General features: G+C 47.3%; 1 protein-coding gene across 1 annotated transcript; it reads right to left on the reverse strand.

Moving 5' to 3' along the window:
• Nucleotides 1–1,826: 1,826 nt before the first annotated feature.
• Nucleotides 1,827–26,964, reverse strand: LOC121289614 (homeobox protein Nkx-2.5-like). The gene is made up of 3 exons (XM_041209236.1): nt 26,847–26,964; nt 15,454–15,543; nt 1,827–2,664 (listed from the first exon to the last, which is right to left on the reverse strand). Exons 1-3 carry the CDS (start codon nt 26,962–26,964, stop codon nt 2,018–2,020), a joined length of 855 nt encoding a protein of 284 aa, XP_041065170.1. The 3' UTR covers nt 1,827–2,017.

The following is a 26,964-nucleotide window of genomic DNA, read 5'->3' on the forward strand; positions in this document are numbered from 1 at the left end:
GACTGCGTGAAGTCAGTTACTATCAGGAATCCTGAAGTTATTTTCCTTTCTCTCGTACGAATATTGGATTTACTTTGCTCCTTAAATCTGATAAATATACAGTTGCCAGTTGCATCGAATGAATACAGCTGCTGTGTCTGGCATTCTGCTATAAGGCATGTTCACCTCGCAGCTAAAGTGGAAATTGGATACGGGAACAGGCGATTTGTTCCATGCTTTCATCATTGCCTCGCTATTTACCCAGAACTACATTTCATGCTCGGACCATGAGCAGCACAGTCCATCGAGCTTTTGCCAGGTCTGTGTAATAGTAATCCTGTTTGTCCATGCTCCTGCCCTTTCCCCATATTCCTGCTATCTTGTCCTCCTTTAATATTTCTCCAATTCTTTTTTCAGAGCTCCCAGTTGAATCAATATCCACCACCTTCTTCCACGGCGCATTCCAAATCCTCGCCACTTTTCTCCTGTCACCACCCTTATTGATTTTGACATATCATTTACTTGTCAATTGTCTATCCATAAACATGTGTTTATTAATCATGTATACATGATTCATTCATAATTAAGCATAAAATGGTGGTTGTTTGGAGTATAATTTCAGCAGTTTTGCCCATGCGAACAGTCCAGGAACTGTGCGAGTGCAATGTATTTGACTGACAGGAAGTTCCTCTACCTGAGAGACATGTTATTGAAAACACAGCCCATTCACTCCGACTTCGCTTCACCTGCAGTGATACGTGGAGCTTGGTTTGCTGACTGAACACCAGGTCGTTCACCCCATGGATCAAATACAAAGCGTCCCCGCCCCCCGCCTACAGGAAACCTGGGACAATTTGCTTTGATTCTACGGGGGAGATTGGGTCAAGAATGTGCGAAACTGTTCGCACGGGAACTCTGTTCATCCAGGTTCCAAGTGATTGACCAGAAGCTGCAAGGCGGGATACTGGCCTTTACATGGAGCTTCGCTTTTGGGATGGATTGTCCTTAATATTCCCGCCCCCCTCCCCCCGCAACCCCCCCCCCCCCCCCCACCCCCTGGTGCATGTATGAATTAGGATTCCAGATGTAAAATCCTGGAATTAATTTATACAAATGATACGTATATATTCTAGGGTTCTATATATCCAGAACCAGAGTACAGAGAATGGTCCTTGTACACCGCAGGATCGAGCACCTCTCTTTGTAATGTATGGCATTGCGGTTAATCGAGCCCAACAATTGTGAATAATCAACATGTGCAAAACTTCTTGCCCATCTTGTGATTTAATACATGATTAATTTACAAAGAGAACACGCAGCTCAAAGTGACGGGAAGAAATGCCAGTGTGGCTGTGGGTTAGAAACGACAAGAGTTCAAGTTCAATTGCAGGTATTCGGTCAGGAATTTGTTCCACAATATGGGTGCCTGAAACTGAATGGAAATGGACAGCAGCTGCCAGTTTTAGATGGGAGATTAGTATTGAAAGGGATTGTACCGACCCCTTTAAAATACCAAACATGAACTGTGCCTGGTCTCTCCGATTCGTGTATGGTCCAAGTGTCCCCTTTCCCCCTCTCGTGCACCGCGGATGTGCAAGGCACGGGCACGCTTCCAGTCAGCGATTGGAAAAACAAATCAACTTCAAATGTTAAGTAGCACTCACTTCCCACCAAAAAGCGAACAGCAGGTGAAACACGAACAAAGTCGGCACCGCTTCATCCCCGGTGACACGCTGCATTTAAAACATAGAGCAAGTTTGCTGAGTGACCGAGTGGGAGAAGGAGATTAGAGTTGGTGAAGTTGAACATGACTGTAAAGCAGGGAGGAACAGGGAGGCGGGACGGAGGTGAAAATTCGGGAAATTCAGCCATCCGAGATCACCTGCCCGTTCGACCCAGTCTCCTTCGCGCTCTCCCCTTGCGGCCTGCTTTCCACCATCTCAGACCTCACCCACTTGCATGTGGAGGTTCCGTGGAGAGAATATAGGAATGGAAAGCCAAGCGGAGTTTCCCCGCCCGCCGGCTTCTGATTTGCAAGTCAGAATGGGACCTCTCTTGAAGCTCTCTCTCTCTCCAGTTTACAATCCATGTGTTGGAAAGGGAATTTGAAATCCCCCTTTACCAGGCTCGAATTCCTTGGAGTGTTGCTTGACTGGGTAGAGTCTCCCATGAGGCTGCTGGGAGTGGTGCACTCTGGTGGCCCCGGGGTTGTCCTGGTGAAGCTACAGGTATAGCTGGTGTTGGGAGAAAGGTCTATGTAACCGCTGTGGTAGACAGCTGGATTGTATGGGTACGGGTTGGCTGTGATGTTGTAAGGGGTGCAATTAGCCGGAGAGCTCCCGAGGAAAGGTTTACCATCCCAGACCAAGACTGGCACCGCGACTCGGCGAGGTGGCACTGGGTGACCAGCTAGCTCCAGTGACTTATCTTGCTTTTGCCTCTTGCACTTGTAGCGTCGGTTCTGAAACCAGATTTTGACTTGGGTTGAGGTGAGCTTCAACAGGCTGGCCAGGTGCTCTCTCTCCGGGGCCGACAGGTACATCTGCTGCTTGAAACGGGTCTCCAGCTCGAAGACCTGAGCCTGCGAGAAGTGGACACGAGCTCTTCTCTTCTGTCTCTGCTTGGTGTCTTCAGACCACTCCTTGTTCAGCCCGCTGACTGCCGAGTCCCTGACTCTGCCGCTTTCTGTAAGAAAGAGGATGAGACAGATTTACTTCGCTTCCCGATGAACCCTCGCCAACTAAACCACCCCTCTGCCCCACACAGAAAAACCAAACACAACTGTCTGTCTGCCTGCCCTGTTAACTGGGCCCATTCTGGGGAGCTATAGAGAACTGGAATTTCAACTGAACGGATTCATCTGCGCTGAATTGCAGATCCTTGAAAACACCAAAACGTATCAGTGCTCCACACTGACCTCCTCCCACCCCCTCTTTATCTCGCCCTATCAGCCTATTCTCCTATTCCTTTCTCCCTCGCGTGTTTATCCAGCTTCCCCTGAAATCCACCTATACTATTCACCTTAACCACTCTCTTTGGTAGTGAGCTTTTTATATTCATTCACGTGATGTGGGTTTCGCGGGTTAGACCAGCATTTATTGCCCATCCCTAGTTGCCCTTGAGAAGGTAGTGGTGAGCTGACTTCTTGAACCGCTGCAGTCCATGTGGTGCAGGTACACCCACAGTACTGTTAGGGAGGGAGTTCCAGGATTTTGACCCCGCGACAGTGAAGGAACGGCGATATATTTCCAAGTCAGGATGGTGAGTGACTTGGACAGGAACTTCCAGGTGGTGGTGTTCCCATGCCTCTGCTCCCCTTGTACTTCTAGATGGTAGTGGTCACGGGTTTGGAAGGTGCTTAATAAGGAGCCTTGGTTGGACCTTCTCTGTGGGGTTTCAGCCCCCAGGGACTGACTGACCACACTCACAGAGTCTAAAACATTGCAACTCACAAAAGGTAGTACACCTTCCGCCTGCCAGCGATTGTGGGAGGTAACGCAGACTCCAAATCTCCCGCATGTTGCTTGGAAAACGATGGAGTTGAAATATTCCGTTAAACCGTGAATTCTCTGGCAAGTTGGCGCGTGCGCTGCACTGGAGATGAACTGATCCACAGCTCCAGCTCGACAAGTGGCCTGCTCAGAATGAGTTCTCATGCTCATCACACTGCGCACTTGCTGCCCTGTTTGCACAGGCCTCTTAAAAAAATCATTGCAGCATCCGCGGGATTCTCTCAATGTCACCACACACCCCTACAAATCTTCACCCAGGGGCTGCAGAGGGAACAGCCTGAACAACAAAAAGAATCCGTCCATTTCTGGTGCAGAATTCTTACTGCATCGCAAAACTTCAAGGTTTTTCGATGACATCGGTATCGGGTGTCTTATATAATATGCATTAATGTATAAATATTTGAAAGAGACGTCCAGCTAATATCAAAAAAGTCGTCATCCCATTCAGTGAGAATACATTTTAAACCTCAAATGTATGTGTATCAAGTATTTATATGAAATGTATATCAAATACATCATATCCTTTGGAAGGTCCTTGTCCTGAAAACGTTCATGATTTTGGATCAAGGAGAACGAAATTGCGTACAAAATAGAATCACTTGATATTTTAATGCAGTGTTAATGAGATTATCACTGGCTAAAAACGGCGAACTGTTGGAAATTGCTGTGAACGATGCTTCAGAAAATATCGTGCATCTCTTCAAGCCTGGAGTTCGAATTGTATTGTGTGAATTATATTTTCACGTGCCCTTTAGATTGCTTCTATCGAGCGTACACCCAAGGTTATTATCTGAAACCATATAAGGACTTTTTAACCAGCCTGTACTATGTGTGTATATATCCTCACGCGTGTGTACACAGGCGAGAGCGCTTCTCACTTCGCACGAGCGGCGTTTTATTGGTAGACTAAGTCCTTGCATTGTTGTGACCCGGGAGTAATGTTACAATGACAATCGGGGTTCAGTGTAAATGTTACAGGGACAATCGGGGTTCAGTGTAAATGTTACAGGGACAATCGGGGTTCAATGTAAATGTTACAGGGACAATCGGGGTTCGGTGTAAATGTTACAGGGACAATCAGGGTTCAGTGTAAATGTTACAGGGACAATCGGGGTTCGGTGTAAATGTTACAATGACAATCGGGGTTCAGTGTAAATGTTACAGGGACAATCAGGGTTCAGTGTAAATGTTACAATGACAATCGGGGTTCAGTGTAAATGTTACAGGGACAATCGGGGTTCGGTGTAAATGTTACAGGGACAATCAGGGTTCAGTGTAAATGTTACAGGGACAATCGGGGTTCGGTGTAAATATTACAGGGACAATCAGGGTTCAGTGTAAATGTTAGAGGGGCAATCGGGGTTCAGTGTAAATGTTACAGTGACAATCAGGGTTCAGTGTAAATGTTACAGGGACAATCAGGGTTCAGTGTAAATGGTACAGGGACAATCAGGGTTCGGTGTAAATGTTACAGGGACAATCAGGGTTCAGTGTAAATGTTACAGGGACAATCAGGGTTCGGTGTAAATGTTACAGGGGCAATCATGGCTCGGTGTAACTGTTATAGGGACAATCGGGGCTATGTGTAAATGTAATGCTGACAATCGGGGTTCGGTGTAAATATAGTCAGCCTGAATAGCCGCCGACACAATGATTGTTCATTCGCCCAACTGTAGAAATGTGGAATTGCCTTTAATCCTGGCAAATCATGTGGAAAAACGTTCAATTTTCTATCGGAGAATCGGTTTGACCCATTCTACTGGAGACGGAGAGTTGGATTTGAATAGATTCTAATATCCTTCCTTCGGCTAAAATCCGCAGCCAACCCTCCCTCGGTTCATTAATCATCACAGGGTTCTCTGTCCCAGCCAGTATTCCCAGAATCAACACTGGGAATTTCCACAGGCAATTCCCCCTGGGTTCTCCCCCCGCTTTTAACTGCAAATAGTTTGGGGGAAAATTTGACCGCTCGGACTTGGGCTCAGCGTGAAGGGAGCTCTTATTAAAATGTCACTGTATTTAACCACAGGAGTTCATTGAGATCTGAATCAGGGAATGGAGTTTTTGTATTTTCGGCTTTAGTTTAGTCCCTATCTATGATTATTTCCTTGCTCCGTTGTTGTGTGCTGAGTTCAAACGCGTTCTGAGGATTTTTTAAAAAGTTAATTTTGTAGTTTCAAATTTGGATTCCTGAAAACCAGCATGTGTTGAGGCCCCGGACGATTGATGGGTTCCCATGATAAAATGGGGTGAATGTCGGATTTCAGTGTTTGCATTGACGCCCACGGGTCGATGTTGTGGTGTGACACATACACAGAACTGTTTTTTGTAAATTACAAATCCATTGTTTCATTTGGAAAGAGAATTGAGCTGAAATTGGCGCAGTAGAATTGTCAAATAATGGAAAGCGGATTTCAACCTGGATAATCTGCACAGAATTTATTTAATGTCGTGAATGTGATCGCCCTTTCCTGCCGAGGGTGATTTCCTTCTCCCCCCTCTCTGTCCCCATATCGAATGGACGATGACTTCACCAGCGAGAATTCGCACTGATCACAATATAAGGACTAGTTGGATCTCGGTGCACTTTGCTGTTCGTTGTGTTCCTCAAACCTTTTCGTTACTTTCCAAAGGGGCCTTTATCATTCGAGGGAGACACATTTTGAGCTGCAGCCGGACGGGCTGAGAATTGGGTTTTGGGCGGAATACATTCTCCAGTTCTGGCACCGTCCGAGTGTGAGCGGGAAACACTGAAGGCCTCTCTCTCTTTCTTTGGCCGTTCCCGCCAAGCCGACAGCAGTTCGCAGGGAAAATCCACCTCCAGCCCTTTTCCTTTTCCCCGGATCTGATCGGTCCCGGGGGTAGGGGGTCCTGAAGTGACGGATTTCGCTCACTCTTTGGTAAATGGGTCGAATGAATCGGCCCTCCTCCCCATCCCCCCTGCCCTTCGCCCCCACCGTTGATCTGATCGTAAAATGTTCTTCGCACTAAGACGCAGCGCACCCCCGATCCCTGCTTCTGTTACTCTGGGTAATTTGTCTTTAGCCTTGCAGAGTGGACAGTCATTTCTTTTTCCATTGAACCATTCTGTTTATACAGAGAGAATTACCAGACAGAATCTCTCAGACCGCCTCACGCTGCCCGCCTCTCTCGCCCTAGCGCTCAGCGCCCTTGGTCCGAATATCTCCTTTCGTGACCCGGTGTCATATTTGGTTTTGATGGGCCCGCCTGTGGAGTTCTCTCGGGAGTGTTGTGCTCATTGTAACATTGTATGCTCAACAGGCAGAACTTGGCCTGCTTGTAGTTAAAAAAAAAACCAAGAATCCAGACATCAATCTTCACTTACTGCTCCCCGGGTAACAGGGGACGAAACAACACCTGACTTGGAAAAATCAAGGACAAGCCAGGTCTCTCGCCCTCAGTGTGAACACATGCAAATGGGATTCGGGAAATGTGAGCGAGGAGGGGGTGCAAACGAAAATTTAGAACCCGCTCCTTTTGCGGCGTATTTCAAACCGAGTGGAAGAAATCAATTCGAATGTGTGTGTGTGTGTGTGTTTCTGTGTTGTGTGGGGGGCACTTGAACCAGTCGCGGTTCAAGCAAATCTTTATTGATTGTGTTTCTATTTGTTCGACTGCGTGGCACAGTTGACAGGACATTAGTTAAAAATGCATTCGACATTGTGTCAAATTTCAGACAGCAATAGTTTCAGTGAAATGCTGTGAATCGGACAACGAACCGTTTTGGTATAATTGTTGAAATCGGTTAATTAAAACGTTAACGGACAAGTCTTGAATTTATGTCAAAATTCAGACAGAAATAGGTTAAGCAAAACTTTATTCTACAATTACTAATTCTGAAACAATCAGATCGAAATAGTTTAGTAAAATATTTTTTTTTTTGCAATTTTTAAGTCTGAAATGTCGTTCAGTCAAGAAACAAATGTGAACTGGGCTGCTCGGAAACCTCATACGGAATAGCCAAATAAACAAACCATTTTCATTCACCCATTACATGTCTCAGAAGCATCGCAAGATGTTTTCGATAGAATTAATTACTTTTTGAGGGCAATATCTGTAAATCTAGGTCAGCAAAATTGTACCAACTTAGTGAAATTAGTCTTTAATGCGCTGCCGGTGTTCACTCAGCAGTCTGAGTGATTCCAAGCCGAGTGGGTCATATCTGTATTTCATGAGTGCGTGTGTGTGAGAGAGAGCCACAGGGCCCAGGATTATTCGCGTGGAACTATTCTGTCACTGTGTGTTACAGCTTTTTGTGTTTACATGAAACACAGCCATTTATTAATGGTGAAATGACAACTATGGTGTGGGTGTACATTTTGACCTGTGGACACAGAAGAAGCAGACAGGAATACGGGCTTGCTGCTCAACTCCGCTTAACACGCTCAGCTTTTAGCTTGCTGGCCCAGTGTTTACACTCAGTAATTATCATCCTTTATGATGGTCCTGTCGCTGTGACTCCGATACCCACTCAAAGCGATATCCAGTATCACAAGACACAAACTAGAACACAAGTGGAGACCACATTAAGAGATCTACTCAGTATTTCGAGTCAAGGTCCAAGTGGGGTGGAAAATATGTTAAGGCGAATGTAATGGCTGACATGTAACTTGGAAGACTTTCCACTTACTGGGGTGGGCGCATCTCTCCAGTTGTTTCTGCTCTGTCGGGCTGTTGCACGAACTCCTGTTCAGTTGGGAGGGACTGGAACGCACGTTCCCTTTGCTCGCCATCTCCCTGACTCTCCGGCAATGCCACTTGTCGAGCCGCCACGGGGCCTCGTGCCTGCATGCGGCCGGCTGCTGGCGCTGGACACACTGACCTGCACACAGCCGCTGCTCCTCCAGCTTGAGGATGTCTTGGACAGAAAATGGCGTCGAGGTGACTGGGCTTGGGAGCATCATTTCAACTAGAAGAGGCAAATCCCTGATGTGAGGGGGAAGGGATTGTCCAGGTGATAACAGCAGCTGGGTTGAAATCGAAATGCAAAACAAGGAGCCCACCCAGAATAACGGCACCTGCTCTTGCCAGAGCCGCAACCCCAGGATAAGATAAGTGGAGCCTTTCAGGACTGAACTCACCCTGGGCACGATGTGACGTTCCTTCATGTCGAGTGGATTTACCTTATCATTTTGGATGTCCTATTGGCTGGCGTGTGGACACGTGTCTCAGCACCACCCCACCCCCCCCCACCTCCAACCACCACCCCCCCCACCCCTCCTCCTCCTCCCTCCCTCCCCGCCCCAGGGGTTTCTCAACCCCAATCGGCTGTACTCCTCTTCACACGACATCCCGACCCTTTCAAAATGATTCAATATGCGGAAGAAAGAAAGTTGTCCCAATTTGGAAACAAAGTGGACGTCCAGCCGGAAGCGGACGACATGAGGAAAGCCTTATTGCACATTTGTAACAAGTGAAGTTTTTTCACCAGTGTAGCCAGTCGCAATGAGAAAGAGGCGAATGCTGGTCCCAGTTAAATACAGGATGATTTCAATGTCCGGCTGTGAGGTTCCTGCTCTTTCAACCTGTGGACTCCAAACAAATGGCGGAGTCTGAAAATGCTCACTGGAATGAGAGGTTCCTTCAACGTATGCAGTGGTGAGGACATTCTTTCATTCGTTAAACTGGGAGAGCGAGTCTCTTCAACTCTTTAAGACTCCTCAATTCTCATTGCAATTGCTGATTATGAACTATGAACCCTCTGGGAATTTTCGAGGGCGTCCAGGTTAACTTTATTTTAATATATATATATACATACACACATAATGATGTAGCGAGCACACCGGCCCATCTCCACAGACTGGGAAAAGCGGAATTGTAAATTAGCTGTGAGCTCGGTTTCCAGTTGGCGATGGCACCTGGAGAGTAGGAAAGCAAATGGAAGCGGCTCTACTGAAGGGACTGCAGTCAGGTTTTGTGTCTGAAATGGTTAAAAAAGACACAATGCGGTGAAATGTTTCTAAAAAAGGAAGAGGGTTTTTGCCGTTGAGTGTTTGTAGAGTCTAGTGAGCAGATGATATTTATCTGTCGGACAGCGAGACTATGTGTTTAAAGACTGGGAACAGAATGGGAAGCGGCTGTCTGCAGAAGGAATGGAATTGTCCTGAGGAATGACATGTGAAAACTACTTGGAATGCAGAATTAACTCTCACATACACACAACTTTAGTAAGATGCGATACATACATGTATATGTAACTTAAACGAGTGTTTCTGATGTAAAATATTTGTTGCATATAAAGGCCTTGTTCATGTGGAGAAGCAATATCTCTCACGCATATAGATATATACATGTTATCATCTGTACGCGCACGAGTGTTTACTCTAGAAATGTTTGAGAGTGTAGACCGAATGAAGATGTTTGCACTTGTGGTGTGAGCAGAACTAGAGAACATAGAAGCGGTCCAATAGAGAATACAGGAGAAACTTCTTTACCCAGAGAGTGGAACTCACTCCCAAAGGCAGTGGTTGAGGTGAATCGTAGAGATGTATTTAAGGGGAAGCTGGATAAACGCATGCGGGAGAAAGGAATAGAAGGATCTGTTGATGGAGTGAGATGAAGGGAATTGAATGAACCTGGGGTGGATCATTAACACCAGCACGGAGCAGTTGGGCCGAAAAGCCTGCTTCTGTACTTTAAGTACTTTGTAAGGTGAGATCTTTATGCGTTGTGTGTATATGAGCAAGGCGTTGATATGGAAGGTGCCTATGGAATTGTGTGTAAACCACACCATAGAAAAGAGGGGATAAATCCAGTGTGAGATGATATGTGCAGTCCAAGCTTCTGGACAGTGTCCAGCTCCATGAGAAGCGATTGGCAAGGGCACTTCCGCCCGCTTCGCCTTTGGCTTGTGCTAGTTTTGTTTGAGTGGGTGTCCCTGGGTCACTGTTTGTTCAATTTATCATGTTATTGTGCATTCGGGGCTCAGGCAGCAGAGAGCAGCGCAGGCGCTTTTTCCCCTGTCTGCGAGCAGGCCTGACAGAAACTCGGGAGCATGTCCCCCGCCTCTCGCCTGCCCGTGAGGCTGGATCCCTTGGCTGGGTGGCCTCGGCTTGCTTCGGCAGGCCGGAGTGAGTGAGCTGGCTGAGGGAGAAATGGGGCTCGATGTGTCAGGAGGAGGCCGCCACTGATGGCCTGCTTTTGTTTGGGGCAGAATGGCCCGGCTGTCAGGCGGAAGGAGAGACCCGCTCAATCGGAGCAACGTTTCCTCACAGTCACTGGGCCTTTCGTCCGCTTTCTCAGAGCTTCATTCAAGTCCTGATGGCCGCTTGAGACCGAAAGCAGATGTTTGGGAGAATCTCTTTCAGCATCGCAGCATCCACAGTACTTGGGGTTTCTTCCAGCCGCGGCTAAGGTTGCAATATTTCAATGTAAAGCAGTTCCATTGGGAGTAATATTCTGTTGGCAAAAAATGGTTAGCATGACCTCTATGCGAAGGTATGGAAAGCAGCTACTAGAGATGGTGCTGGTGTCTTCAATCCTCTGTGGATTAAATACGGGTGCCATTTATTCCCCGAGGATCCACTTGTGTCCAAAGCTGGGCTCTACTCGATGGTTTCCGAAGCACCGGGGTAGGGGGGTGTGGGGGGGTGGGAGGGGGCGGTGAACAGAATCCACTGCTGACCGCGGTGAGATTCAGCACTCTCTGACACACCTGGTCTCCGAGCGTGTGGTAAACCTGCTGTCACTGTAATGATAAGTGGAAGACCTGTTTACTTGCCCTCAGCCCCAATTTCTCAGAACGCTGCAGACAAAGCCTGTGAGGATGAAGCGTTCGGTAATTCTCACCGAGGCCTGATCACAAGAGGCTGTCTTTCCCTCGGTTGAGTTGACGCTCGGGGCCGGATAGCTGTTTCAGTTAACATTGCTGATTCCCCTTCCCCCCCCGCCCCCCCTCTCTGCCCCCACAAGAGGACTCCCTGATGGTGTTGGGTGACCGTGCCACAGGTGTCGGCCTTTCAACCGATATCCCCCCGCCAGCCACTGGCAGGTCCTCAAACCAAAGCGTCTTTCCCGTCGGCCAACGAAGGAAGAGGCCGTTTGGCCCATCACGCTGGTGCCGGCTCTTTGAAAGAATTCAAGGGGGCGAGGGGGTGGGGTGAGGGATGGTCCTGGAGACGGAGAAATTCCAAATTCCCCTTTGCAAGTTGCCATTGAACGTGCTGCCGGTCACCCTGAAGCAGTGCACTCCGCACAAGGGCAGTTGGGCGAGTAGAAAGAAACCCAATCACTTCGCCCCCTCTTCCTTTTGTCAAGGCGCGTCCCTCTGCCCGGCTGTGGAACCGATTTCCCCCACTCTGTCAAAAACCCCTCCTGATTTTAAACAGCTCTCTTCAATCTCCCCTGAAGCTGCTGTGCTCTGAGCGGCAGAGACCGCTCCAGCTTCTCCACCAGCTTCATCTCATTTGGTTTCGGTCACATTTGAAGTCCACAACTTTCTCGGACGAACAGATTCTCCAAATACAAGGGCGAGATTGGGGATGTTCAGATGTCCTCGCTTGTTTCCAAATGGGCCGGTTCACTGGGGCTCCCCAAATGGGCCGTTTGAGTTTACAAGTGAGATGGATGGAGCTCTAAACTCATGAGCGTGTTGTGTAAAACACGGAATGGACTAGTGGCAGCTGACAGAAACAAGTACCTGGTGCCCTCGGGCAAGGACAAATCACCAGGCAAACTGCTAAAGCCATTTGTTTCCAAGACAGTGTATGAAGAATCTTTCTCGCCAAGAACAATCCCACAATGGAACAAGCTGCCGAAGGAAATAGTCACAGCCCCATCACTGGAAATCCTCAAGACCCATCTTTAGATTTTTCCATTTCGAAGTTTTCATTATCCATACTACCATTTCAGTATCACTGCCTGGCTTAGTCCCATATGCACCCGTATTCGCACATTGGTCTGTGATACCCACACTGCTAAAACTGGAGAGAACTCCTGCCGGGCTGGGGGGGGTGGGGGGGAGGTGGGTGGGGGGCGGAGGGGAAGAGTCATCCCCATGTCCAAGACTTCTGACCAGCTTGGTGTACCCGACTTACAGGTAAGACAGGCTTTGGCCAGTGACAGCCGATTGTGGAAGTGACATGTGGAGGTTAAAGGCAGTGATCAAAGACGAAGAGGGATGTGGGACTAACACCGTCTCACTGCTCGACCTGGTCTCAGATAAGAAACTGATGCAGGTAAATGGCAGACATCCTTGAAAAGTGAGGGAAAAGATTTGAACGCCTTTTTAAAAAGGAAGTTGAGGAGTTGAGCGCCCCGAGGTCCCCTCGAATTGCAGACTGTGTCCGTTCGAAGTGTATTGTCACCCCCTTCAAACCTCCAACCTCACGCAAGGGAGGAAGGGAGGTCCAGCCGATTAGACTCAATTAAAACCCAAAAGGACAAGCCTGGTCGTGTACGGAGCAGGATGCTGACATTGTGCAGAGGAGAACCATCCCATGCCGGAGATTGACAAGAGGTCCGGCCACGTCCCTTCCGGCCTTTAATTGGAGAAGGAGTCACTGAACCCATTGAATCAAAGCGGACGGAGATGTGAAGCTCGGTTCGGCAGTCATGTCAGAAGAGAGGCGAGTCTGAAGTCCAGGCTACTGAAATGGTTCCAACCCAGGTCCATCTGATTTTACCTCAAGTTCACCCATTTGAAAAGAATCTTCTGATTTCACTGGGGAGTAATGGCATTCGACTGCACTGCGGTGCTTGTCGAATTAACTATCCCGGCTTTTAGCTCCCGGAACATATTCTGCTTCCACATCAGGTAGGAACATCGGAACTTAGGAGCAGGAGAAGGCCATTCGGCCCCTCGAGCCTGCTCTGCCGTTCAGTAAGATCATGGCTGAGCTGATTGTGGCCTCAGTTTCACTTTCCTATCTGCTCCCGCTCCCCACCTCCTGCCCCATGGGCCAGCCTCAACTGCTCTCTGGGGAAGATAATTCCACAGACCAATGACCCTCTGAGGGGAAAGAATTCTCCCCTTCTCAGTCTCAATGGGAAACCTCTTATTCTTCAACTGTGTCCATTGGTTCCAGACTCCTTCACATGGGGAAACGTCCACCCAGGATCCACCTTCTCAAGTCCCCTCAGAGACCTTTCTTGGTACCGCGTGGGCTAAAATCCTTGAAGTGGAAACTCAGTGAAAATACCTCAATTTTCAGTTGAGAATGATCTGTGTTGGTGAATTTGGAGGCATGACGGGTGGGGGAGGGGGTGTAGGGGTGGCGGGGGGTGGGGGGGGGGAGGGGACGAGCAAGGGTTGTCTAATCCTGTAAATGAGGGCAGTCTTGGGTACACGTGTCTGAATGAAGAATTGGGAAGGATGCTGTAACTGACGGCCCACAACATCAGTCCACAGCGCGCTGGAGGAATGATTGAGGGTTACCATGTACTGACAATGTGATATATTGAACTCAGCTGAAAGACTGTCAGTATTCTACCTGTACAAATGGTTCCTCTTGTCTCTACATTGTTTGCAAACTAACCAGCAAATCTGTTTAAGGAATGTGGACCAGAGCAGCAAGGTGCTCCATTAAACAATGTGTACAGACACAGGGCTGAGGTACCCAGGCAGCAGTTATACTGCACTGCCCCCATCGCTGAGCCAGGCTGACACTGACTGACAGGCCCTGGGGACTGGGTCACCTCCATCATCTCCAAGCTGCAAGGAGCAATCAGAATGATGTGAAATCCAGCCCCACCCTCTTCCCCCTCTCCATCTGTCTCCCATATTCTATTAACTCCTTCCATTCTCCCCTCACCATCTCCCTTTTCCATTCCCTCACCATGGCCCCCATCCCCTCTCCTCTTTCCCCCTCTCCTCTTTTCCCCTCTTCCCTTTCCCCTTTTCCCCTCTCCCCTTTCCCCTTCCCTTCTGCCCTCTTCGTCTCGTCCCCTCTTCATCTCCTCCCCCCTTCATCTCCTCCCCTCTTCATCTCCTCCCCTCTTCCACTTCTTCCCCTTCCACTTCCCCTCCTCCCCTCTACTTCCTTCCCTCTCTCCCCCTCTACTCCCTTCTCCCCTCCCCTTCTGCCCCCTCCCCCCTCCTTCCCCCTCCTCTCCCTTCCCTTCTCTTCTCTCCTTTTCCCCTCCCCCTCTGCCCCTTCCTCCTCTGCTCTCTCCCCCTCTCTCCCCCTCCCCTCAGGAGTGAGGGTCAGAGAGCTGGATCACAACACTGAATTGCCAATGGGATATTGAGCATCCTTTGGCAGATTGTGCCTTGGAATGGGCTTGAGTGGTGGGTTGGACAGGTTGGGACTGAAGCGGAGGGAGGGGTCAACTGACAGCTGCATCACACTGGAGCAAAGGTTGCCATGTTTATATCTGTGTGTTAGTATGTTTGTGTGTGTGTGTGTTGTATGTTTGTGTGTATATTAGTATGTTTGCGTGTGTTTGTGTGTATGTTAGTATGTTTGTGTGTGTGTTTGTATGTTTGTGTGTGTGTTTGTATGTTTGTGTGTGTTTGTTTGTGTGTTAGTATGTTTGTGTGTGTGTTTGTGTGTATTAGTATGTTTGTGTGTGGATGTTAGTATGTTTGTGTGTGTTTGTGTGTTAGTATGTTTGTGTATGTATGTTAGTATGTTTGTGTTTGTGTGTGTATTAGTGTGTTTGTGTGTGTGTGTTAGTGCGGGGGTATTTGACGCTGCTCTTTGGCAGTCGCTCGCTGGGGATTGGGGGAGTTAGTCAGAAGTCCAGGAGGATTTGTCCAGTTCTCCCACTGAAACCTGTTGTTGGTTGGCGGTCGCTGGCTGGATTGGTCTGAGAACCAATTATCAAATCTCGCTTTTCCCTCTCTCCCTCTGGAGGGTCAGGGTTTCAGTTTAGGGTTTGAATAACACCCGATGATGGATGACCTCTTACCTGGTGTCTCTCAGACTGGGCAGGTTTCTGGGGGCCCCCGAGGAATGGTCAGTGGCGAGGCGGCTTCATTCCCAATCCCCGCCTTTCTTACCTTGGGCGCATGTTGACAAGCGGCGATGGGAGGGAGGATCCGGATGTTTGGGTGCATTTCCCAGTGGATGAAATTGGAAATGGAGCAAGGCTCACTCCGGGCGGCAGACTGTGAAAATGTATTCACAATTCTAAAAGTCACGTTCAAATTCACACCCGAGCAGCCAAGAACCAGGGCGAGTTGAGGAGTCACGGCGAGCCATTCGATCTCGCCACGCTTGACGAGTCGGTCAGCCTTCAGCCCTCTTCATGTCACCATTCCCGCTCGAGTGGTCCATTAACCGCCCAGCACACACACTGGGCGACAAGCGCTTGCTCACCGGCTGGTGTGCAAGTCAGGACACGGAAGGGGGCTGCAAACACACTTTCTCTCTCTCTCTCTCTCTCTCATTTCAGATCACCGAGTACCAGTGTTCAACCCGCTCCTTCAATAAGTGAAAACTAGACTGCAGCCAGTTCCAAAAGCTGTCTGACCCGCTTCATTCCTGTTGCTATTTCAATGCAGTCAGACACTGAAAGGCGGAAATCCCCAACATCAGACAAGGAAGTGTCGGGCCTTTTCATCGAATACACTAGAGAGAAACTTTATTTTGCCTTTTAGTCTTAACTCGTTACAAATTTCAAACAGGAACCCCGCCCCCCACCCCCCCAACCCCCCCGCTCCCCCGCCCAAGTGGTGGAGGAACCGCTTTGATGCCCCACTTCTTGCCCCACTTGCTCCGGACGGAGAAACGGGTTTTGCCCCCATCAGTCAGTACTCGGGCAGAATGAAACTCCATCCGCTAGTGACCCGAGAACATTCCCTGCCAGACAGCCGGCGGGTGTCCAGCGAAAGCTTCCAGTCCAGACAGAAACCTGACTCCCTTTCGATTTAACCTGGAAACAGATTGTGGCTTAAATGTGTCCATTTCTTTCAATAGAATTGTTGTCATGGATAGTAGGGACACGGAAAGAAACCTGCATTTGCAGATTCAGATTGTAGAAGCTGCTGGGAAGGTCTATTTATCAGGTTGGGATGAGAGGGCCGGCCAGGGGGTGTGTCCTTTTTATTATTTTACTTATTATTTACTGGTAAAAGTGTCATTTTACTTATTATTTGCTGGCATGTGGGCATCGTTGGCTGGACCAGCATTTATTGCCCATCCCTAGTTGCCCTTGAGAAGGTGGTGGTGAGCTGCCTTCCTGAACCGCCGCAGTCCACAGAGCTGTTACGGAGGGAGTTCCAAGATTTTGACCCAGCGACAGTGAAGGAACGGCCGATATATTTCCAATTCAGGATGGTGTGTGACTTGGAGGGGAAATTGCAGGTAGTGATGTTCCCATGTATCTGCTGCCTGGGAATGCCAGCAAGTGTAACACACGGGATGTGCTGAGAATCCACATTGATGAGCGGGAGATTCTTCGTTCAGCATCTGCCTGTCACTTACCATCCAGAGGAATAGTCTTACTGATGGCAGATAATAACTTCCACAACAGAACTCTCCCACTGGAGTTTGTGGGCACGAGAGGCAGATGGAGAGAGAGAGAGAGAGAGGTAGTTAGAGAGGGACAGAGAGAGATAGAAACACAAAGACAGACAAACAGACAGAGAGAGAGAGAAGTAGAAAGAGAGGGACAGGGAGACAGACAAACAAACAGACAGACAGAGAGGCATCAACACAAAGAGGGAGAGAGACAGACAGACAGAGAGACAGAAACACAGAGAGACAGAGGCAGAAAAAATATAGAGAGGCACAGAGCCAGAGACTGAAACACCAAAGGACAGAGAGACGGAAGCAGCAAACAGGTGAGTTATGGAGTATCAAACTCTGGGGTCATCATGCCTGCAGGTGAATAAAACCATCAGTTTGCACGGAGGCTCCAGGGTTGAAGAAAATAAGTTCCCCACTCACAGGTAATAAGTGAAAGTGAGTCATGGAGAGAGAAAGTTACAGAGGAAACCTATAGTGTGAGGGTCAGAGGGAGGCAGAGAGAGAAAGAAAGAATCTATAGTGTGAGGATCAGACAGAGGCAGAGAGAGAGGGAAACTATAGTGTGAGTATCAGTGAGGGGCAGAGAGAGAGGAAATGTATAGTGTGAGGATCAGAGGGAGGCAGAGAGAAAGAATCTGTGATGTGAGGATCAGTGAGGGGCAGAGGGAGGGAATCTATAGTGTGAGGATCAGACAGAGCCAGAGAGAGATGGAATCTATAGTGTGAGGATCCGTGAGAGGCAGAGAGAGAGGGGATCCACAGTGTGAGACTCAGTGAGGAGCAGAGACAGAGGGAATCTATAGTGTGAGGATCAGTGAGGAGTAGAGAGAGGGAATCCACAGTGTGAGGCTCAGTGAGGGGCACAGAGAGAGGGAATCTGTAGTGTGAGGATCAGTGAGGGACAGAGAGAGAGAGGGGGAATCGATAGTGTGAGGATCAGTGAGGGGCAGAGAGAGAGGGAATCTATAGTGTGAGGCTCAGTGAGGAGCAGAGAGAGAAAGGGAATCTATAGTGTGAGGATCTGTGAGGGGCAGAGAGAGAGAGAGGGAATCGATAGTGTGAGGATCAGTGAGGGGCAAAGAGAGAGGGAATCTATAGTGTGAGGCTCAGTGAGGAGCAGAGAGAGAAAGGGAATCTATAGTGTGAGGATCTGTGAGGGGCAGAGAGAGAGAGGGAATCTATAGTGTAAGGATCAGTGAGAGCCAGAAAGAGGGAATGTATAGTGTGAGGATCAGCCAGAGGCAGAGAGAGAGGGAATCTATAGTGTGAGGACCAGAAAGAGGCAGAGAGAGAGGGAATATATAGTGTGAGGCTCAGTGTGAGGCAGAGAGAGAGAGGGAATCTATGGTGTGAGGACCAGAGAGAGGCAGAGAGAGAGGAAGCCAGTGAGAATGAAGCACACGGAGAGCGAACAAATTAATCTGCAATGAGAGAGAGAGAGAGAGACTGAGGCAGTGGCATTGTCCCAAACACCCTCTCCCTCTGTGGCTAGAAGGACATAGTGAACATCCAAGGATCTCGTTTTAATAAACCAGGGGAGACTCCAAAGATACAGACAGAATGGCATTATGGGGGGAGGGGGTGGGGGGGGGGGCGGTGGTGGGGGGGTGCAGGGGGTCGTGGTTGGTGGGGTTGGAGGGGAGGGGTGGGGGTGTGCTGGTCTCCAGAGATACAGACAGGGAAATTAAAAGTGTGATTGTTACCTTGAAAAATTGCCTGAAAACAGCCTGGTCATCACAAGGGAGGAGTCAACAAATGAAACGTGTGGAGTTTCTGATACTCTGGATAAGTCCAGGTGAATACTCTTACTGATGGAAAGACGAACTTCAATGGGCCAGGCGCTTGGAGAAGATTCTCATCTTGCTGTTAGCTTACTTCTGGAGAGGACATACTCCTGTTCAGCAGAAATGGATTGTATTATTTTTCAATATCTCAGTGCTAACTAAAAAGGAAATATCAACCACTCCACTCAGCCCTACCCCCTCCCCACACCACATCTTCTGTCACACACACTGTGTGAGGCCCGAATGATCAGACAGAAAGAACAGCAGTCACTTTGAAGGCAGCTTGTCCTTTGTGTAATGCTGCCACTACGTGGTCACCAGCAGGAGTGCTGGACAACTTGACAGGAATTTGGTTCAATCTCCTCAAACCTGCAGTCTCGGAGAAAAACGTCCATCACTGGATAAGACGTTGCCTGCAGGGGTTAAGAATAATTAAGAAAGAAATTGCCATTGATTTCTCCTCCAGCTGGAGGGGTGGTAGCAGCTTTTGATCTGTGTGTTTGTTGGACAGTTTTTAAAAATTTCTTGGACACGCTTGAAAGAGTCACCGTCTCAGTAGAGTGGGAGTTCGCTCCTAGCTCTCTCATGCAATTGGAAGTGTATGTGTGTGCTTATGTATGTAACAGATTCAGATGTGAAAATCCTAATAAGACCCAGTGCCAAGCCACACACCTGAAGAAAGACCATCACACCATGTGTGCTTTTACCTACACTTCAAACAACACAATCAATTTACATCATGGAAATCTCGTGCTGGTTTTAATCTGCTGCTCTGTCAGTTCGGTGTCAGTCATGACTGTCATTTCTAATTACAACAGGGATGGGAGGAGTGCACAGATTATCTAGCCCCACTACTTCACACATTGTACTGTTAGTTTAAAGGTTTAATTCACTCACCAAAATGGCCAATTACTAACCTTCACTACTGCGAGACGCAGAATAAAAGAAACTTTAACCAGGCTTCTTTCAATAAATTCAGAATGATTGATTTATTATTAAACAAAATTTATTTTCTAAAAGAAGTTGCAAGAACTGGTTAACAGACAATTGTAAAATGTGCGCACACACACCCACACATACCCACACACACACACACACATCCACATACACCCACACACAGACACACACAAATGCCCCCCCACACACATACCCCCCCCCCCCACACACACACATGTACACCCACACACTCACACACCCAACCACGCACACATTCCCACACACATTCCCACATGCACACACATACACACACCCACACACACACCCACACACACATACCCACACACACACCCATACACCCACACCCACACTCACACCCATACACCTACACACCCACCCACACTCACACTCATACACCCACACCCCCCCGCACACACACCCCCCCACACATACCCTCACACACCCACACACACACACACCTACACACACACACATATCAGCACACACCCACACACACACACACACACGCACACAGGACAAACGGTCAGGGTCTCTCCAGAGATGGGCTTTGGAGGATAGGCTTTATAAAAATACAGGATAAAGTTGACAAGGTTTTGACACTGTTAGTCTGGAGATCCCTTGTTCCAGTAGATGTCTCGGGATGTGGGCATCGCTGACTGGGCCAGCATTTCTTGCCCATCTCTAACTGCCCTTGAGAAGGTGGTGGTGAGCTGCCTTCTTGAACCACTGCAGTCCATGCTGTGTAGGTACACCCACAGTGCTGTTAGGGAGGGAGTTCCAGGACTTTGACCCACTGACAGTGAAGGAACGGCCATATATTTCCAAGTCAGGATGGTGAGTGACTTGGAGGGGGACTTCCAGGTGGTGGTATTCCCATGTATCTGCTGCCCATGTCCTTCTAGATGGTAGAGGTGGTGAGTTTGGAAGGCACTGTCTAAGGAGACTTGGTGATTTCCTACAGTGCATGGTGTAGTTGGTACACATTGCTGCTACTGTGCGTCGGTGATGGAGGATGTGAATGTTTGTGGGTGTGGTGCCAATCAAGTGGGCTGTTTTGTCCTGGATGGTGTCAAGCTTCTTAAGTGTTGTGGGACCTGCACTCATCTAGACAAGTATTCCATCATGCTCCTGACTTGTGCCTTGCTGATGGTGGACAGGCTTTGGGGAGTCAGGAGGCAAGTTACTCACTGCAGGATTTCCAGCCTCTGATCTGTTCTTGTAGCCACAATATTTATATAGCTAGTCCAGTTCAGTTTCTGGTCAATGGTAACCATCAGGATGTTGATGGTAGGGGATTCAGCGATGGTAATGCCATTGAACATCAAGGGGTATTGGTTGGATTCTCTCTTATTGGAGATGGTCATTGCCTGACACTTGTGTGGCTCAAATGTTACATGGCAATTGTCAACTCAAGCCTGGATATTATCCAGGTCTTGCTGCATTTGGACATGGGCTGCTCCAGTATCTGAGGAGTTGTGAATGGTGCTGAACATTGTGCAATCATCAGCGAACATCCCCACTTCTGACCTTATGATGGAAGGAAGGTCATTGATGAAGCAGCTGAAGATAGTTGAGCCTAGGACACTAACCTGAGGAACTCCTACAGTGATGTCCTGGAACTGAGATGGTTGATCTCCAACAACCACAGCTATTTTCCTTTGTGCTAGGTATGACTCCAACCAGTGGAGATTTATCCCCCTGATTCCCATTAACTCCAGTTTTGCTAGGGTTCCCTGTTGCTACACTCAGTCAAATGCTGCCTTGGTGTTAAGGAGTTCAGCTCTTTTGTCCATGTTTGACCCAAGGCTGTAACAAGGTCAGGAAATGAATGGCCCTGGAGGAACCCAAACTGAGCATGAATGAGCAGTTTATTGCTAAGCAAGTATCACTTGATAGCAATCTTGATGACCCTTTCCACCACTCTACTGGTGATTGACAGTAGACTGATGGGGCAGTAACTGGCCAGGTTGGATTTGTCCTGCTTTTTGTGTGCAGGACATTCCTGGGCAATTTTCCACATAGCCGGGTAGATGCCAGTGTTGAAACTGTTCTGGAACAGCTTGGCTAGGAGCGCGACATGCTCTGGAGTCTTCAGTCCCAGCCTTTGCAGTATCCAGTACCTTCAGCCATTTCTTGATATCACATGGAGTGAATTGAATTGGCTGAAGAGTGGTATTGGTTCTAACCAAAAGAGTTTTGGCATAGATGAGAATAGAGCTGGATCAATCCTCCTTGTCTCAGCCTCTCAGGTTTCCAAAGACAGACAAATTCCACTGAGATGAGGGTTCTGAGCTGGATACTGACCATCGCCCGATTTCAGGCAAGACAAAGAGAGTGCGAGCTAGGCAGTTGTCCCTTTCTCAGTTCAGTCCCAACTGAATTTAAAAAATCCAAGCCCAACATTCAAAGCTCATCTCTGTCATGTGATTTCCAGTAAATCATGAGCCTTTACCTTTAAACCAGTTTTTTTCCCATTAAAATAATTGCAGTGCACAGAAGCTCTTCCACCTCAAATCCTATGCTGGTCAGGTGATTTCTTAGAAAAGGCATGCTTGCTCCCAGTCAAAAAATCTAGGTCAGCTTCCAAATGAGCAGATAATGCAATGTTCTTCCATATTTTAAAAGAAAATATGGCTTTAAACAGCAGCTTGTCAGTCCAGAGTCTGTTCCAGACTCTTGATCGCATGATCTAGGCTGAAACATAGCGAGCAGGAGTAGGTCATTCAGTCCTTCGAGCCTGCTCCTCCATTCAATGTGATCATGGCTGATCCTCTATCTCAATGCCGTACTCCTGCTCTCTCCCCATACCCCTTGATGCCTTTCGAGTATAGAAATCTATCTATTTCCTTCTTAAATATATTCAGTGGCTTGGCCTCCTTAGCTTTATGTGGTAGAGAATTCCACAGGTTCACCACCCTCTGAGTGAAGAAGTTTCTCCTCATCTCAGTCCTAAATGGCCTACCCCGTATCCTGAGATTGTGACCCCTTGTTCTAGAGCCCCCCGAGCCAGAGGAAATATCATCTCTGCATCCAGTCTGTCCAAGCCTGTCAGAATTTTTTATGTTTCAATGAGATCCCCTCTCATTCTTCTAAACTCCAGCCTAGTCGGCCCAATCTCTCCTCATACGACAATCCTGCCATCCCAGGAATCAGTCTGGTGAACCTTCACTGCATTCCCTCGATGGCAAGTATATCCTTTCTTAGGTAAGGAGACCAAAACTGCAGACAATACTCCAGGTGTGGTCTCACCAAGGCCCTGTACAGCTGCAGTAAGACATTCTTGCTCCTGTACTCAAGTCCTCTCACAATGAAGGCCAACATACTATTTGCCTTCTTAACTGCTTGCTGCACCTGCATGCTTCTGTGATTAGTGTACAAGGATACCCAGGTCCCTTTCTACATCAACATTTCCCAATCTATCACCATTTAAATAATACTCTGCCATTCTGTTTCCTACCAAAGTGGATAACTTCACCCTTATCCACGTTATACTGTATCTGCCATGTATTTGCCCACTCAGTCAACTTGTCTAAATCGCCTCGAAGCCTCTTAACATCCTCCTCACCACTCACATTCCCGCCTTTAAGACCATAAGATGTAGGAGCAGAAGTAGACCATTCGGCCCATCGAGTCTGTTCTGCCATTCAATGAGATCATGGCTGATCTGATAATCCTCAACTCCACTTTCCTGCCTTTTCCCCCATAACCCTCGATTCCCTTACTGATTAAAAATCTGTCTATCTCAGCCTTGAATATAATTAACAACCCAGCCTCTGCAGCCCTCTGCAGTAAAGAATTCCACAGATTCACTACCCTCTGAGAGAAGAAATTCCTCCTAATCTGTGTTTTAAATGGGCGACCTCTTACTCTGAGATTATGCCCTCTGGTCCTAGACTCTCCCACAAGGGGAAACACCCTCCGAGCATCCACCCTGTCAAGCCCCTGAAGAATCTTATATGTTTCAATAAGGTCACCTCTCATTCTTATAAGCTCCAATGAGTACAGGTCCAACTGACTCAATCTCTCTTCATCAGAAAATCCCTCCATCCCCAGGATCAACCTAGTGAACCTTCTCTGGACTGCCTCCAATGCCAGTATATCTTTCCTTAGATAAGGGGACCAAAACTGTTCACAGTATTCTAGGTGTGGTCTAACTAGTGCTTTGTATAGTTTTAGCAAGACTTTCCGATTTTTATACTCCATTCCCTTTGAAATAAAGGCCAACATTCCATTTGCCTTCCCTATTCCTGCTGAACCTGTATGCTAGCTTTTTGTGATTCATGCACCAGGACCCCCAAATCCCTCTGTGCTGCAGCTATCTGCAGTCTTTCTCCATTTAAAAAATAATCAGCTCCTCTATTCTTCTTGCCAAAGTGCATTACCTCTCATTTTCCCCATATTATATTCCATCTGCCATGTTTTTGCTCAATCACTTAACCTGTCTTCATCCCTCTGTGGACTCTTTGTGTCATCCTCACCACTTGCCTTCCCTCCTATTTTTGTGTCATTAACAAATTTTGCGATCGTACATTCACTTCCCCCATCCAAATCATTAATATATATATTGTAAATAATTGTGTCCCCAGCACTGATTGCTGTGGCACCCAACTAGTTACAGGTTGCCATCCTGAAAATGGCCCCCTTAACCCAACTGTTTGTTTTCTATTAGTTAGCCCATCCTCTATCCATGCTAATACAACACCATGGGCTCTTATCTTATTAAGTAGCCTGATGTGCAGTACCTTATCAAACGCCTTCGGAAATCCAAATATATTACATCTACTAGTTCCCCTTTATCTATCCTGCTTGATACCTCTTTAAAGAATTCTAATACATTTGTCCAGGCATGATTTCCCCTTCATGAAGCCATGCTGACTCTGCTTGATTATATTATGTATTTCTAAATGTTCTGTGATTACATCCTTTATAATAGACTCTAACATTTTCTGAATGACAGATGTTAAGCTAAAACTAGCCTAAAGTTACCTTTTGTGTTTCCCTCCCTTTTTGAATAAAGATGTTACAGTGGCAATTTTCCAATCCTCTGGGACTTTTCCAGGATCTAAGGATTCTTGGAAGATTACCATCAGTGTATCCACTATCTCTGTGGCTACTTCCTTTAACACCCTAGGACACAACCCATCAGGCCCAGAAGACTTATCAGCCTTGAGCCCCATTAGATTTTCTTGTGATAGTTATTGTATATATTTCTTCCCCCACTTTTTGCCCCGTGATTACTTAGTGTTTTTGGAATGCTATTGGTGTCTTCCACCATGAAGACTGATACAAAGAATTGTTCAACTCCTCTGCCATTTCCTGGTTCCCCATTTTTATTTCCCCAGCCTCATTCTCTTAGGAGCCAATGTTCAAATTGGCTCCCTCTCTTCCTTTTTATATACTTAATGAAGCTCTTCGTGTACATTTTTCTATTACTTGCTAGTTTACCCTCAAAATTTATTTTCTCCCTCATTTTTCTGGTCATCTTTTGTTGTTTTTTTTAAACTTCCCCAATCCTCTGGTTTATCACTAATCTTTGCCACATTGTATGCTTTTTTCTTTCAATTTGATACTATCCTCAACTTCCTTGGTTAACCATGGTTGGTTTATCCCCTTCTTTCTCACTGGGATATATCTTTTGTTGTGAGTCATGAACTATTTTCTTAAATGTCTGCCATTGTTCATCAAGCATCTTTTCTGCTAAACTCCTTTCCCAGTCCACTCCAGCCAACTCTGCCCTCATTCCTTTGTAATTACCCTTATTTAAGTTTAGCAGAGTTGTTACCAACCCAAGTTTCTCACTCTCAAACTGAATGCAAAATCCTACCATGTTATGGTCACTGTTTCCTAGGGCACCTTTTACTCTGAGATCATTTATTAAACCTGCCTCATTACACATTAGCAGATCCAAAATAGCCTCACCCCTGGTTGGATCCACAACATATTGTTCTAGGAAACTGTCTGAATGCACTATGAATTCTTGCTCATGGCTACCTCTGCCATTTTAATTTTCTCAATCTACATGAAGATTAAAGTCACCCATGATTAATGTACTGCCTTTTTTAAATGGCCTCATTGTCTCCTGATTTATTCTTTGTCCTACACTATAGCTAATGTTATGAGGCCTATAGACTACTCCCGCTTCTTCTTTCCCTTATTATTTTTTATCTCCATCCATTTGGATTCCACATCCTCCGATCCAAGATCAGTTCTTGCTATTGTACTTAATCCATCTCATACTAACAAAGCTACCCCACCACCCTTTCCTTCCTGCATTGTCCTTTCAAAAAGTCACATACCCCTGAACATTTAGTTCCCAACTTTGACTTCCTTGCAACCATGTCTCCGTAATGGTTTTAAGATCATACCCATTAACGTCTATTTGAGCTGTTAATTTGTTTATTCCATTCTGAATACTATGTGCATTTAAGTAAAGAGCCATTAATTTTGCCTTGTTACCATTTTTTCAGCCTTTGACCCTATTTGCTGCTGTTTTTATATGTTTGTCGACCCTGTCCCTTCCTGTCACATTCAGGGTATTATTACCTAAATAGCTGCCCTGCAAGGTTGCCATATCCCTTTGCTTTGTAAGCCTATGTATCTCCTCTCCAGAACCCTCTCCCCCTCTATTTAGTTTAAAGCCCTCCCAATAGCCCTGGTTATTTGATTTTCCAGGTCACTGGTCCCAGCACGATTCAAGTGAAGCCCGTCCCACTGGAACAGCTCCCTTCTACCCCAGTACTGGTGCCAGTGCCCCATGAACTGAAACCCATTCCTCCCACACCAATTTTTTAGCCACACCTTTAACCCCTTGTCTTTATTTACCCTATGCCAGTTTGCTCATGGCTCAGGAAGTAATCCTGAGATTATTATCTTGGAGGTTCTGCTTTTTAATTTAGCTCCTAACTGTTCAAATTCTTTTAGCAGAACCGCCTTTCTAGTCCTATCAATGTTGTTGTTAACAACATGGACAATGACAACAGGATCCCTCCCTTCCCAATCCAAGTTCCTCTCCAAACCTGAGGAGATGTCCTTAACCCTGGCACCGGGCAGGCAACACAGCCTTCGGAAATCATGCTTACAGCTGCAGAGAACATAATCTATCCACTAATTATACTGTCCACTTCCACTACTACATTCCTATTTCCTCCCCCCACTTGAATGGCTACATGGTACCATGGTACCATGGTTAGTTCGCTCATCCTCCCCGCAGTCTCCACTTTTGTCCACGCAGCTTGCAAGAACCTCGTTGGACAATTGTAGAGGCCATGGCTCCTCGAATGCTACCCCCTGGGTTCCCAT

The sequence above is a fragment of the Carcharodon carcharias genome, chromosome 17 (genome assembly GCF_017639515.1).
Source record: "Carcharodon carcharias isolate sCarCar2 chromosome 17, sCarCar2.pri, whole genome shotgun sequence".
In the NCBI taxonomy this organism is placed as follows: Eukaryota; Metazoa; Chordata; class Chondrichthyes; order Lamniformes; family Lamnidae; genus Carcharodon; species Carcharodon carcharias.